Below are 15,879 nucleotides of genomic sequence, written 5' to 3' on the forward strand. Positions count from 1 at the left end.
ACGAGGTACTCTGTCCCTACCCCTGAGGAACTTAGAATCCAGTAGGGAAGACAGATATTAAACAAATAATTACACAAACGATCATTTAATTATAGTTAAAGGAAGAAAAATACGGGCTGTAGGGCATCAGAAAGGTATCCTAGTCTAGGGGTGACTCCCGGCAGAGGGAGCCGGTGAGCTCAAAGGCACCAAGGAGGCAGACACAGCTCCCCACGCGGACAGGGTGCAGGCCGCCGGGGCGTGGTGTGAAGTGAGGACCAGGTTCTGCGTGGCTCGTGGGCTGTGTTGATGACTTGGAACCACAGTACATCCCAGCAGCAGACTGGGAACCCGCAGACTAATGGGTTTATGGGGATTTTATCAGGTGACCCAGGGCTGGCGACGAGTGTCTATTCTGAGGGCTGTCATTGGGAATGAAACACAGTTATCAAAAGAACTATCGAAAGGATTTGGCACCATTGGGAGATCATGGAGAAGAAAAATTTTCCTTGGTTATAGCCAAAACTATTATGATCTTATTCTTTTTCTTCTTCCTGTCGTATTGCGACATATGCCTTTTGCAGTAAGATGATTTTACAACCAGCAGCATGACCACATATACGCATATATGAATATAAAAATATTTTAATTTCTCTTGGTTTAGAGTCTTGGGAGAGCAATGTTAAAATTTTGAGGTAGAAGCTATACTTAATGTTAAGGTTTGGCTCAAGTAACTGGAAGGGTGGCGTTATGATTTCCTGAGGTGGCAGAGGCTGTGAGGAGAGTTCTCCGGGTCTGGAGGAGATATTCAGAAGTTCAGTTTGACACATGGAGAATTTAAGAGGCACAGTAAATACATGGAGAGATCGGGAGGCATCTGGCTGGGGACTGGGAACATTCCCAGGGCAGAGGAGTGCTCCCGGCTGGAAATACGAATTTGGGAGTCATCAGGCTTCAGAACTGACCGGCCCAGGTTCCAAACCCCAATGGTGTATCTTACCAGCTATGTGACAAAGGCAACTTTCTTAACCTTTCCGAGACTTTTTTAAATGAGGATATTAATAGTGCCTACTGGGGAGTAGTAGTATTTGATCTTTATAAAGATTAAATACGGAGCATTGAGTTCTATAGCTATCATTGCTTTTGTTATTATCTTTTTAAAAATGCAAATCCGATTATGTCAGTGACTCCTCCTTGCCATCGCCCTCCATCATAGGGGCTCAAATGCAGTCACACTTCACACTCCAGAAATATAAAGGGATTTGTAGGCCCCCGAGCCACTTAGGGCAAAAAGCTAGAGCTGCTTTGTTCTCTTCAGGCATTGCCACTGACGAGGACCTCCACTAGGGGGTGAGCTAGGAAAGAGGGAGGAAAAGGAACCGAAATTAACGAAGTCTGTTGGTTAGCTCTACTGAAGCTTGACAGACGCCGTAAATGTGACTGAAGTACTGTTTTGATCGTGTGGTCTGATTATTAGGGGCCCTTTACCATGAATAGCCAAGCGTTAGCCTAGTGTTTATCAAAAAGAGAGAGACAGAGACAGAGACATGGAGAGAGGGAGAGACAGAGATATGGATAGAGGAGGGAGTGAGGGAGGGAAGGAGGGGAGGGGAGGGGAGGAGCAGGGAGAGGAGGAGGGAAGGATGGAAAAGGAGGAGGAAGAAAGGAGGAAGGGGCGAATCCCACAAGGCGGCCTCGGTCAGCAGCTCTTTCTCAGGGCAAGTGACAGAGGTCGGAGCAGGAAAGTGGTGGGGAAAGACGAGCAAGAGGAGGCGGAGTAAGTGGGGTGGGGGCGGGAGGAGGATGTGAGAAATGAAAGAAAGCAAGCCCAGCTGGTGACACTCAGCAGCCTGCAGCACAGCACCCCGAGCCTCAGGCCAGGACCTGGACACCCCAGGAGCCGACTCAGGTGAAGCTGCAGAAGAACCGGGAAGGACGCGCGAAGCCATGGTGAGCACTCCGTCTAAACGTTTCAGACGCTCTGCTAGAACCTCTCTTGGGGCTACAGAGGCAGGTGGCAAAGGACAAGAAGCAACCAATTCCATTTTGGGTTTTTAAAAAGCCGAGAACTAAAATTGCTGAATTAGAGCCTCTCCTCTCAGATGGGCTGACTTCTTCTTGACTTGTGTCTGCTGAGATTCTTGAAGGACTGTCTTGTTGAAATTAGCACTTTTGCAACTAAATGCAACGACTACTGAGAAGTGATACACTTCAGACAATATGGTTTTAAGGTGTGCAGAAAATCTGTGGTATTGTCGTCTGAGTTGCTCAAAATGTATTTCTTTTTAGTTGAAAAAGATGAATTGCTTTCCTTTGATGTCTGTTTAGCCATCTAATTCTTTTAGGTATTTGAAGCATTACCTCATCATAATCAAGTGGGAGATTTTAACATTAAATCTAGACATCAATAGTTCATTAAGCAGCAATGAACGCTTTAAAATAACATATACTAAGTATCAGATAGTTTCATCTAACAAATCAGCAGGAAAGTAGGTACAAAAAAATTCCTGAAATATAGAAAAAAGTCAGCAGTAACGATCAGCAACTAGAGGCTAAAAAACATGCTTTGGTTTTGAGGCAAATTTAATGCTACTCTGTTATTCATTTCTGAGAAATCTATAACCTTGGCTAGAGTTAGGAAGCATGTGTATTTTGTTTTGAACTTTAAGAAAGTTGAAGTTACCTCCTCAAGGTGCTGTAAACATGCATTTTTAGAGTATAAATCTAAGTACAACTTTGCGTTTTATTTGCAGATATTTCCATGGAAACGCCAGCGTGCTCAGGGAGTCTTAAGATTGTGGTTGTGGACAGTGCTCTGCTGTGGTATGTTCTGCTCTGTGTATATTGCCAGACCTTTTAAAAAAAAAAAAAAAACTTGTTTATTTTTCTTAAATATCCACTAGGTGTGCATAGTCAACGGGAAAATTATTAGGTAGATAGCTGTAATTCTACCCATTCGATGAAGATCTCTTTCCTTCCTCCCTCGTTTAGTACTTCGCCAGAAACCTCCTAAGCTTGCCACACCCTCTACTGCAGGGTCTAAATTCTGATAAACCCACAAAGATCTTATTTATGCAGGAATAAGGTCAGTTACGAAATATCTAATAGGGAACTTACAGCCTGTTCCGAATATTTAGCCCTGCGCTTTCTGTCACTTCCCAGCAGTTGAGTAGACACGATGTCGTCCTTGTGATTAGAGTGTTGGCTCTTTAAGGGCAGGCCCTTTGCCTGGTCTTTGATCCTTCCACTGCTGATGTGGCAAGTTTTATGTCTGGTTCTTGAAGACTGTTCAGCAATTGTTTTGAACTTTCTTTCCCACTTCCTAAGTGGGCTAACGTCTTCTTACTCCCCAGCTAGGATTTTCAGCTCTGGCCAAGCAAACTGCTTTTCTCTGCCCCTCACACATTCCTATACCATGTCTGCACCCATGTCTGGGACTCTGGTGCTCCTTTCATTCGACAAGTGTTTTCTGTGTCCCTGTGATGTGCCAAACATGATTCTAGGCACTAAGGATACAGCAGCAAGCAAAACAGTTTCCTCCCTCTTAGAAATTCCCATAGAAGGTTCCTTTGAAACTCTGTTCCATGTATTTATTTTATGATCTTCTTTACTCATGAATCATATCTGTTTCACAGTTCTTGGTTCATTTCTGATACGTTTAATTTGATCAAATTAATTATGCTTTCTTTGCATTCTGCTATTCCTTGTTCAGAAGCCTTAGGAGGCTGTAAAAGTTTCTTTGGTATTTCTCTATGTATTTGCCATACACAGTGAAAACTCAGTAACTGTTGAGAGCTGTGAAAACTTTTACCTTATGGCATAATAGTGTTTCACATAGATTATACTGTGCTTAGAATGGCATATATTATTATGAGGTCATTGTGTAATTATGTTTTTGTTTTGTTTTTTTCAAAGCCCTCATATTTGAAGCACCCATATGATGATTAAGCTGAGTATCTCAATATACAGAAGAGGACCTAAGTAAACTTCATAATCCTATGCCATCTGATTTCACAGATTATTCTTTTTTATTATGCAGTCAGACATCTAAGGCTTTCCCAGGAGCACTTCTCCCTATGGGAAAACATTCTCTTTTCAATATGGAAAACATCACTTAAAAATGTCATTATTCCTGTCCTTATTTTACTTCTCTCTTAGAAACAGAAATGGCGGTCTTCAGGAAAGTATCCCAGGAAACCTTAGAGATATATGATATTGCACTCGAATTAATTTTAAATGATTGACAGCTGCTGAGATAAAGAAATATGAATTTCTAAAATATGTTGGTTAAATTTTACTTGTTATTTTTTTGAAAATAAATCCAGAAAGCCACCAAATTTTAAAACATAGAGCTACATCCAAAAGTATTTTATATTATGGTGAAAGTGAACAAGACTAGAAGGTCTGGCTTCTACTTCGAATCTGCCAATGACTGAATCTGTGATCCAGGGAGGAACTTATGCCCTTAAGGTGTCAGTTTCCTCGTCTCTCAGTGGCAGGCCCAGCCTGGATTCGCCCTCGGTTTTTTTCAGCCATAACTGCCGTAACTGCGAGTCTATCCGGTTCACGCTGTCTTTCAGATTTCTCTGTGTATCATGGAACCAACTGCTGGACTTACCATTACTCTGAAAGACCCATGAACTGGGAAGACGCTAGACGGTTCTGCCAACAAAACTACACAGATTTAGTTGCCATACAAAACAAGGGGGAGATCGAGTACCTGAACAAGACGCTTCCCCATAGTGCTACTTACTACTGGATAGGAATCCGCAAGGTGAGAGGGGTGTGGACGTGGGTGGGAACCAACAAGTCTCTCACCAAGGAGGCAGAGAACTGGGGAGATGGGGAACCCAACAATAGGAAGACGAAAGAGGACTGCGTGGAGATGTACATCAAAAGGACCAAAGACGCTGGAAAGTGGAACGACGACGCCTGCCGCAAGCCGAAGGTGGCTCTCTGCTACACAGGTAAACCCCTGCATCAGTGTGCACAAAGATGGCAAGGACATGTGGGAGGAAGGAGCGAGGACTGGACAATCGTGTCCCTGGTATTAAGGCAGAGAGGTGGAAACAGAGAGATGCGCCCAGCTAAGAGCTTAGGCTCACGTCGCCTCAGCTTCCTCACTGTAAAGTAGGGGGCTTGGTGTCCCATTTCCTTCTTTGTCTAATCGTATAATTCTATAGAATGAAATACTGCAGTGTTCCATTATCTGTGGTATATGAAAATTTCTGCAAAGACTATTACAATGGTTCCAAACCAGTCAGGATTTTCCCCAGTCATATGTTAATAGTGAAACACAGTCAATTTACTCTCTTGTAAATTGAACTCCCTATTAATTGATCAAATTGGGACTTTTTACTTTTTCTATAGTTCTTTCTATACAGAAAGAGATTGCCAAGCATACTGCAGAAATGATTGGGTCAGGTCATCATTTAACCTGCTTATTATATTAAAAACAAAGTAATTTCAAGAGTTTTAATGTATGTCACTAAGTTCATCCCAAATTTTATAGAGTCTTAGCTTTGGTAAATTCATTCTAGAAACAAATGTCTATGGCTATATGGCCAGTACAGTACATCAATAAAATATTTAGCCTATGGTTTTTATGCAAAAATGCTATGATTGTACAAATAGAGCTTTCCTGTTTATTAAAATAGTCTCAGTGAAAAATTTATCTATATCTAAAGAAATGACTATGAATACTAAAAAGTAATCTCATTAAAATGATTTCTTTCTGATCTCCTTAAAGCTTCCTGTCAGCCCTGGTCATGCAGTGGCCACGGAGAATGTGTGGAAACCATCAATAATCACACCTGTAACTGTGACGTGGGGTACTACGGGTCCCGGTGTCAGTTCGGTGAGCTGCTCTTCTTTGTTTCTTTCTGTGTAGTTACGGGCGTCACTGCAGTTTATGGAAGTTAGTTGGGACAAAATGATAGCAGCCATTCTGAGAAATGAGAAGTTTTGATCAGAAGGATATGCTTGCACAATGGTGTCACCTTTCCGTAAAGATTTCATAAGTCAGCATGAAGTTTCAATTCACTGCTCAACAAGTCTTTCTGAGTGCCACAAAGAACAGAGCTGTAAGGATTACGATAATGAATCAGGCACGGTAGATTCCTGCTCTCGTGAAACTCATAATCTAGTGAGATTGTTGGATTCATTAGAACTCTAAGGTCTGAAATGAACTAAAACATTTATTGTAAGGAGGGCAAGTTACCCAAAAGATAATCTTGCTTGTTTATGTAATCCTCAAAGTCATATCAGGGCAAGGCCAAAAAAGAAAAGTTCACATAATGATAGACAGTACATATGTGTCAGAGATATCTAAGAATAAATCCAGCAAATTTATTTGGGCTGGGTATTTCAGGAGATACCAAGGCAAATATAGTACAGATTCTGCCTTTAAAGGAATCACAATTAACTAGTGAAAATTATACATGCTCATAGTTTAGTTTGGTGGGAAGCAAGATAAGCTGGCATAAGCTGGTGGAGACTGGAAATTGCCTAATGAAAGAATCTGGTCTTTATTTAACAACGGGAGGCCACTTAATACCTTAACGCCTGCATTTAGGGCAAGTATCCTAGAAGCAGTAAGAGAAGATGGATTGGCGAGCAAAGGGAGAGAAGATGGAGAAAATCATCAGAAGTGTGTTGAAATCACTCAGGGCCACGGTGGTAGAAACAGAAAGGAAAGAATACACAGATTCAAAGACAAGGAATCTTTGACCCAGTCAACTCGCTACTGAAAGAAACGTCAAATCTTTTGACTGGTATCAGTTGAGTTTCAAAACTATGTTTGAAGTATCTGGTGCATTAAAAAGAAAATTTTAAAGCGGAAAAACAAAAACAATGTTTGTAAAGAAAAGATAAAGAATGAAAGCCAAAATAAATTTAAATGTCAACCAACTGAACAGATCAACGTCACCCCACTAGATTCCCGAGCGGGGCTCCCACCCAGCACGTACCCTCGCTCCACTACCAAACTCTGGTTTTTAATGCTTACATCACTGGCATGCCCGTTTCACTCCTTTTTAAACACTTTAATCTTATTTGTCTTGGCTGTCACTCCGTCCTCTTTTTTGTCTTGGCTGTCACTCTTTTCTCTCTACCTGTGATCATTTCTCTTTGGGTTTCTTCATGGGCACTAATCCAAGCCCATACACTATTGCTATTTCTCTTCTATCTTTTGTCCATCGCTTTTTTTTACTCTAGATACTCCTTTTGGCAAAACTTACCAACTTTGCAGACTCTCAAATCTATATGCGCTTTGGACTACCGGATATGTTTTTAGCCCTGAACTCCAAATATGCTAAACATATCCTTTGGTATGCCCATGTGACTGTAAAATCATGGTCCCCAGACAGCTTTCCTTTTTGTATCCCTTATCTCTGTGTGTGCTACCACCGTTTACCTTGGTGTTCTGCTATGAAACTCTCTCACTTCCTCCTACATTTATGCAAAGTAACGCACTACTCATTTTTATAACTTTGTATTTCTCGTGTCTATTCCACAACCTGTCAACTCTACAACCATAGCCCTCATTAACTTCCTCATAGATTACTGCACTAATTTCTCAGCTGAGTTCCACAGCTTTAAGTTGGCGCCCATCAAAGACATTATTCATAGGATAGGCAGGCTGATCAATAAAAAACGATCAAATAAAATCACATACATGTGACCATCCACCCTTTAATTTCTACCTATTGCTGTCCTAGAGGATACAGTCTAAACTCCTTAAGGACGAGGGTAATGCTGACACGCAGGAGGTACTCATTAAATCAATGAGAAAAGACAGGAGCATTTTGTCTTTGCTCCTGTCTTTCTCCCTGATCTCATCCCCTGCTTCCTCTTTCTTCTAGCGACATCCAAAGGCTTGTGTTCTCCACACTGGCCAGATGTGCTGCATATCTCATTGACTCACTCATGGTTTTCTCTCTCACTCTGCACATGGCCAATACACCTGTTTATCTTTAAGACATAGCTCAGGGACCATTTCTTTCAGGAAGCTTGCTGTGGACCCCGAGACAGGCTTAGTGCCCCTATTTTCTGTTCCAGTTACTTCATGTATATCTTTCTCATTTATACCACATTTGATGAAGTCATCTATTGACTCGTCTGTATCCCCTGGCAGACTCATAGCAACTTCAGACCAGTGAGTATCTTATTCCATTGCATCTGTAAGATTGAGAATATGCCTGGAATATATTAGGCACTTGCTTGCGGGCATGAATTGAATTGGACAATGTCATTGACTTTAATTTGGACTTGGACTGTATATGGAAAATATTAAAATTCTTCTAATTCCTTGGATCCATTTTTTATTGAAATCTCAAGAGCAAGATCACAGCAATGGCCGAAATTCGATAAGAAATATACACGAGAGTTGCAATGTTTGCCCAAACGGCAAGGCAGGGTCTAAAAGTCAAAGACTGATTTTCGAATCTTAATGTGACCCACAACACAACCAATCAGAGCAGGGAAACTGACACAGTGGCTGGAGAAAGTCAAAAAGAAATGAAGCTGTGGAAGTGAGCTAGAGATGAAGGCAGAAGCAAGGCCGAGATGCTTCTTGAAGCTTTGACGTGCTCCCCTTGGAAAGAAGACTAATCATGAACACACACTCTTTCTCCAAACCCCCTACTCCCAACACTCTAATATACTCAGGGGCTGCTATTTGACCATAATTTCCAAACTGAGCTGGTCATTCCCACTTAAACCCATCTGTGTTTAAGAATTCTCTCCCTGACTAATTCCAAAGACAACGAGAAGACTGACTAGATTTTAATTAAGACTACAGATGAGTCAGGCTCTATTCCAAGTACTTGACTTGCATTAAATCATTTAATTCCCACATGACTCTAGGAATTGAATATAATCATCATATTCTTCTTTTATAGATGAAGAAACTAAAGCTGGAGGGGTTAAGTCACTTTGCTTAAAAACACTTGGTTATCAAGTAGCAGAGCTAGGATTCAAACCCAGCTCTCTTAACACTACCCAGTGCTGTTTCTTTTCTTATTAAAGTGACTCAGTGTGAGCCTGTGGAGGCCCCCACGCTGGGTACCATGGTCTGTACTCACCCTTTGGGAAACTTCAGCTACAGCTCACGGTGTGCCTTCCATTGCTCTGAGGGAACAGACATAATTGGGAGTGAAGAAACCACTTGTGGACCATTTGGAAACTGGTCGTCACCTGAACCAAGCTGTCAAGGTGAGTAACCGTTCCAACTAGCTTTGTCACGGCAGGCCTGGGTTTACAAACTCAGAAAATACAGTAGAGTCTTGGTAAGAAGTCTGCATCCTCTTTTGGAGCACGATTTAACCTTAGATTATACTGTGATGCTTTTCAGAGGGGTTATTGTTACTAAAATTAAAAAGAAAAACCACAAACAAAAAATAACAGCTAAATACCTCTGAAGACTTTTCACAGTGCGCATGTCATTTTCAGCATCCGTGTGGTTACGCTATATTTTTTTTCTTCTCATTGTCATGGTATAAATAGTCAGTCTCGCTGAACCTCACTTTAATTTTGGTTGATCTCTCTTCTCAATAACACCTATGTGGTGTCCTACTTAACACCAACCAATTTCCTTCTCGGAGGATAGAGGTCTCTTTTTATTGTTGTATTTGTTTATTCTTGAAACCATTTTTACTTTCCTCCATGAACTCTCAGGAGAATAACAACTGCTGTGAAAAACGAAAACGCAATCTCTTGATCTTTTTTCCCTTTGAAATACGGTGGACTTTTTCTTCTTAACGGTCAACATTATCCCTATCCTGGAGAAAACTGCTGGTGTTTGAACTTGTGAAGTTTTGGTTACATTTTTTATATTTATGCTTTTGACTCGCTAGTTTGAGTGGTTTAATTCTCAAAAGAACTGTCAAAGCCATTTATTGAAATCACAGCACTAAGTTGACTAACCTGCTGACTTGTACAAAAGTTGAGGGACTTGCTCCAGAGAACTGGGGTGTTTTTCAAAACTGCTTGGGCAGACTTGAGAACAGGTGAAGGGGCACACGTGTTCTACACTCGCTGATGAGATTCCGTGAGAAGTCTCGAGGCGAAGGCCATGCAGCACGGCAGCTCCAGCAGAGCTGGAGCGTGGGCAGGCTGGGGCAGCTCCCCGGAGGGCCGGCCCTCCCCAGCTCCCCTGTGCCCATCCCTCACTTCACCCCTCACTCTCCTGACTTCAGCCCTGACCGCCACTCGCCATCATTCTCAGAAAAAACAGAGTCTGGAAGCATCATCAGAAGCAATTGCTATATTAGAAACTTCTAGATTCCTGCGGATGGTTCCACAGTTAAGTCAGGCAGCCTTGGCCAAACCCCTGCCAGGGTAACTAGTTTTTACTTCTGCTCAGAAGTAACTGGTTTTTCCTTTCCGTTGAAGCGATTCACTGTGAGCCGCTGACAGCACCCGACTTGGGGACCATGGACTGTAGTCACCCCCTGGCCAACTTCAGCTTTACCTCCACGTGCACCTTCAGCTGCTCAGAAGGAAACGAGTTAATGGGGGAGAAGGAAACTTTTTGTGGATCATCTGGAAGCTGGACGAGCCTCAGTCCAATATGTCAGAGTGAGTCAGTTTGCCCCAAAACACTGAAGACTTTAAAGATGGAGGAGATGGTGGGAAAGAGATACTGAATCACAGATCTCAGAACTGAGATTCCTCAGGTGTTGGGCTAGAAAAGCTGGTCTCGTCTTTGCCTGTGCTGCAGATTCATCACAGGCCTCCCATGCCACTTCCTCATGGGCCTCCCATGCCACTTCCTCATCTATCAGGTGGCATCACTTAGGCTATTACTGGGAAGTGTGAGGAGAGAAAAAGTCTAGTATCAGGAGACGGCACTGAGGAAGCGATGCCGCAGCCTCACGCCACGTGCCTTCCTGGTTTCTCTTTCAGAAGTGGACAGGAGCTTCTCAATGATCAAGAGCGGTGACTATAACCCCCTCTTCATCCCAGTGGCAGTCATGGTTACTGCGTTTTTGGGGCTGGCGTTTATCATTTGGCTGGCAAGGCGATTAAAAAAAGGTAAGTGAGTTTATCTTCACGATAATAACATAACTTTAAAGAGAAAAAAATGTAGAAACCCACAGGAAACTAGGTATGATAGCTTCGACCAAAGCAGGATAGCATGCTCTGTGTTCTGTACACACCAGTCCCTGGAGACGTGGGAAGCAGCCCAGAACACACTTGCATTACTAAAAGTTTGCTGATTTTTGTTTTTACTCCAACAAACTTTAAAATGAAGCTCACTATCTTCGAGACACCCTGCTAGGGTGATATAGACAAATGAGATACTCTGATGGTTCTTTGCTCTTACTTAATTCTGAAAAAAGAGATGCATAATCTGCCCTCTCTGAGCCTCTGTGCCTTTGATTTCAGGGCTATGATTCTACTACGCAGTGACTCCACCGTCCAGTCAGGCTTTCCCCAACCCCTGACCTCAGGGAGAGTCACATGCCTGGTCTGGCTCCTGACGTGGGGAGCTGCACTGTCCCTGGGAGAAATCCCCAAGTTTTCTTCCCAGTGTCTATTCGTCAGGGTCACAGCCCCAACCAAAAGCAGCACACACTGATGCTTCTCCTCCACCCCGGAACACAGGAGAGTAAGGAGGGCCTCCTCGAGGAGCCCATACCTGCTGTCTGGATGCCTGGAGTAGAGTGAAACACCACTCTACTAGAGGGAAGAGCAGCGGCACCTCCCACCCCCGAGTGTGTTCAAATCCTAAAGTGCAACCAGCCTGCTGGTTACAGGCCCACGGTCTGAGGCAGATCCTGGGCGTGTGCTGCTACATTTGGCCAAACCCACCTGGCAGAAACATTCAAGACTATGAAATTCATGCACATTAGGCAGCTTTCGGTAAATCCCTGCTTCGAGTTGAGACGAGCTATTGATGACCTCAGACCAGCTGCTAACCAACTGCTAACCAAATGTTGCTTTTCTACGGGGTCAGTTGATTGCCATTTTAATTTCAGTTCCATCCAATTAATTAGTATGTATTCTGTTCAATGACTATGGTATGCGAAGGCCTCCCTGGCAATTACAGTAACGTTATCTGCCAATCCCAAATGGTTTTCCACTATGATCTGGTCTTTCACTCCAAATTTAAGGGTAAGGGAACAAGATTAGTTTTTTTATCCAACCCCGAAAGGCAATGGCGGGGGCCTGTCCATGGGCAAGAGCTTCAGTAACTGTGACTTGGGAGCACGGAGTAGTGACAATGTCTCTGCTCCTGCTGTTAGGAATTCTGCTAAGATTGGGTCGCGTCGCCTTCCAGGACCACACTGAGCACGTGTGTGTGGCACTGACGCAAAAGAACGAGACTCTTCTCCCACCACTGATTACCGTTTCTGCTGAGACTTCTAAGCCCGCCCCCAGCCGTCCTTCCTTCCCTCCCTCTTTGGATGCTGGTGGCAGATGGAGGGAGTAGAGGACAGAGTGGGTAATCACACACCGCCCTCTGGGCGAGGGGGCTGAGAGATATCTAAACAAGCCTGAAGGACTTAGGGGCTGTGAATCGCCTGCCTAAGGAAGATATTTATTCCCAAATTCCCAAATCCTTTAATAAATGTTAGTAGATCAAAAGATCAGAATTGAAGTCAGGTGCATCTAGTGGGGGTGAGCTGGGTAAGGCTGTCTTACGAGCAGGGGTGAGAAAAGCAGTGGGGTTGTTTTTAAATTTTTCACCCTGGAGTCATTTCAGTATGAGATCTCTAACTGATAACTTGAAAACTGCATGCCCCTGCGGGGGGATCAGTGTGGGGCAAACAGGAAACAGATAACGGGCAGCTGGGCTAGTTACAGTTCCATCACCCAAGAGAACAGCAGCCCCACAGATCACTGGCTTCGTAGGAAAGTCAGGATATCTTTAACATGTTTAAACTGTCTTCATTTGTGAAACCTCTTCTGCTATCTCCAATTTTCAAGTGACTTCATCTTCCAAAACTTTTAGTTGTTAAGTTAGTTGAAGCATGAAGAATTTTTTTCCTAGAGACACAATGCTAGAGATGATGGGTAGGTTCCCAAGCTAAAGCCTTTTCTAATTGAATGTGTAGCTCATGCACTTACAAGAGTAAAAGTCAAAAAATAAATAAATAAATAAAGCTGCATAGTACTCATGGGCTCTGAGAATTTTACAGGCTTTTGGGGTTCACAAAGCTGGGAAGAGGAACAGGTGACTATCTAGAACATAGCAGCCAAGGTACTGACCAGAACCTTGACCCTGCCCTGTCCTCAGCTGCATCTTCTGGCCCCGGTGCTCGTTGCCTCGCTATCCAGACGTTAGCTCCTTCCTTCTGAGGAAGGCGAGGGGAAGGCTCCAGAAGCATGCTCCCCTGGGCATGGGCCTGTCTAGAAACGCTTTCCCTCTAGCATCATCGTTCTCGACTAGTCATTGTCATTGGCCCTATCTGGTGAACGAGGAAACTGAGGCGATGACGTTTTAGGCCAAACCTCTGAAACCCTGAATCGGCAGGGGCACGAGTCAGAGGTCAGAATCTATCTGGACGTGTCCTCCCGGCCAAAGCCACTGGTCTGCAGGTTAATGAGGCTCGACTTTCCTCTTCGGTTGGCAGACCTCTCCCCCTGAACCAATGCAGGGTTGGGAAAGGGCACGAAACTGAACACGTGCGCCTTAGTTCCCTTTTCTACAAAGGTAAACGCTCTCGGTAGGAACAGATTCTTGCTCATGTACTGGTATGTGTTTCATTGTTCCTGAAAAAAATATGTGTGAGGATAAACAGAATCTGAAATTAGTTCAGATCGAATTCTCTCTGCCCAAGTATATTTGGTCCACATCATCAGTAGGCTGAATTTGGGAAGAAACATTTAAAATTGTAGTTTCTAATATTTTAAAGGTATACAATAAAATAGTAATTGAACACTGTCTAAGCTCTGAGCTCTTGACTAAATATTTTGAATACATTTTGTTTTGCCAACTCAATGAGGAAGATGTAACTTCATGCCCCTTTCACAGAAGATGAAATTGTGGCTTAGGGAGGATAAGTAGCTATTTAAAGACATGCCGCCAAGGATTTACATCCAGATTGGATGATTCTAGAACTCTAGTTTATAGCCACTGAAATATATTGTTGCCTAGTGACTTTTTTCCCCTCAAAAAACTCTTTTTGCTTTTATTTCCCCTGGAGCCCAACATCTATTTATTTATACTCTGCTTTTTTTCAGAAAGAATGTAAGCTAAATTTCAAAATGCATTCAACACAATAAGTTAAAATTAGTTAAAAAGAAAAAGAAGGCCAATATTTAGGGTACAAAAATAGGCTGGAGCCAGGGTAAAGTTAGAACACAAAAGTGTGTGTCACAAAGTCCTATAAAAGAGGGTCTGAGTTCTGGCTCAGAGTTTCTTTGCAACCAGTCAAAAGAAGAAAGTATAACCACTTAAGACAGTCACTGTATTTCTAAGATAAAAACACACCGGTCATTCAGAGAAGATGTGTAATTCCTACCACTGAGACCTGAGTGAAACTTCTGTGAATTCTCACAGAGAAGATGACGTGAGACGGAATGACACATATTCTTAGAGTATTAACAGTTAAATCTCCCGGGGGACAATCTGCGGGTAGGATGAGATGCCAGGTCAGGAAGGGATGAACACGTGAATGGGTACATTGGGTCTGATTGTCAGGTGTTTCAGGCTGTACGTCTGTCTCTACGAGCAGCGCAGAGGATGGAACGCAACTCTGAGAAGCACCTGCACCAACGGGTCTGTTCTGCCAGGGTATTTACCACTGTGAATTAGAACAGTCACCCAGTACCTCAAATCCCCGAGACACAGATGGGGTCCATCTAACAAATGCATAATACTCTTCAAAAGCCAGTTTTGAGGATGGGACTCTCCTTTTATTCTTACTTAAAATAATTGAAATTGTCTACTTATGCTAATCCATTTTTCTATTTCTTCTATTTTTAGGCAAAAAGTCTCGGAAAAGGTAAGTTTTATCAGTGAGGAGTTCTCACATCTGTTGATCTCTCCTCTACCTTCCTTAAGATACTTCCTGTTATACTAACTCCTTAGTAGTTATTTACATTGGGTCTCATTCAACTGAAGTTTCCAGATAAAGTGACCGATCTACTAGTCTCCCTTAAAAGCTGTTTTTGTGTGTGTTAGTGGAGATGATGGATGAATGAATGAATGAACAAGCAATGTCCTCTTAGGAAAAGACAGTTATGTAAAGGGAACTTTTTCTGATTGTTCCTGGCTTGTTTGTTTGTTTGTTTTGAGGATTGGAAGTATTGTGGTATATATTTTTTTCTTGTTCTGGCTGAACATGAGAGCAATACATAATACAGTACTCAGGAAACATCCGATTCAAGAGGCATGTACTGAGAAGCCGAGGAACCCCGGCTCTCAGAAGGCAGAACTCCAGCGCACAGGCCCTTGACGCCCAGCACAAGCTGGTAGACGACTTGGCTCCGCTAAGCACTGACCCTCAGGAGTCTGGGCAAAGCGAGGAGCACAAACTCTATTTGTAGCTTCCCCCAGAAGGCAATTTTTTAGTTTGGACTTAAACCTCAGATGTCTTCACTTGGAGGAGCACATACTGAGAAGAGATGCAGACGTGTGGAAGGGCACGGTCCATCTGGCAGAAACGAAGACGGAAAAAGACGTCTCGGTTCGAGGGCCTTGGTGACTTGCTTGCTCTGCGATGTTAGGAAGGAGAGTGTAAGCGAACTACGAAGACGAGACTCTGGTGACATCTAAGTCCCTTCTAGACACCCAGCTTTGAATAAGCTGAAAACGAAGCAAGATGGTCCCCAAGGAAGTTGGTTGCTTGTTCAGACAACCACCCTACAAACCACAAATTGTTACTAAGAAATTCTTAATCGTTCAGTGGGCTGAACCAAGAGGGCAAAAGAGAAAGTGGGAGCCGTAAG

General features: G+C 43.1%; 1 protein-coding gene across 1 annotated transcript in view; it reads left to right on the forward strand.

Annotated features, from left to right (window-relative positions):
* Positions 1-1,812: 1,812 nt before the first annotated feature.
* The window catches only part of SELL (selectin L), an 18,421-nt gene continuing 4,354 nt past the window's right edge, over positions 1,813-15,879 (forward strand). The window contains exons 1-8 of the mRNA XM_011371730.2: positions 1,813-1,929; positions 2,733-2,802; positions 4,560-4,946; positions 5,729-5,836; positions 9,007-9,192; positions 10,372-10,557; positions 10,885-11,013; positions 14,915-14,933. Of these exons, the coding sequence (XP_011370032.1) occupies positions 1,927-1,929; positions 2,733-2,802; positions 4,560-4,946; positions 5,729-5,836; positions 9,007-9,192; positions 10,372-10,557; positions 10,885-11,013; positions 14,915-14,933 (1,088 nt within the window). The 5' untranslated portion in view covers positions 1,813-1,926. The remainder of the gene's footprint in view (positions 1,930-2,732; positions 2,803-4,559; positions 4,947-5,728; positions 5,837-9,006; positions 9,193-10,371; positions 10,558-10,884; positions 11,014-14,914; positions 14,934-15,879) is intronic.

This window comes from Pteropus vampyrus, unplaced genomic scaffold, assembly GCF_000151845.1.
Source record: "Pteropus vampyrus isolate Shadow unplaced genomic scaffold, Pvam_2.0 Scaffold194, whole genome shotgun sequence".
Classification (NCBI taxonomy): domain Eukaryota; kingdom Metazoa; phylum Chordata; class Mammalia; order Chiroptera; family Pteropodidae; genus Pteropus; species Pteropus vampyrus.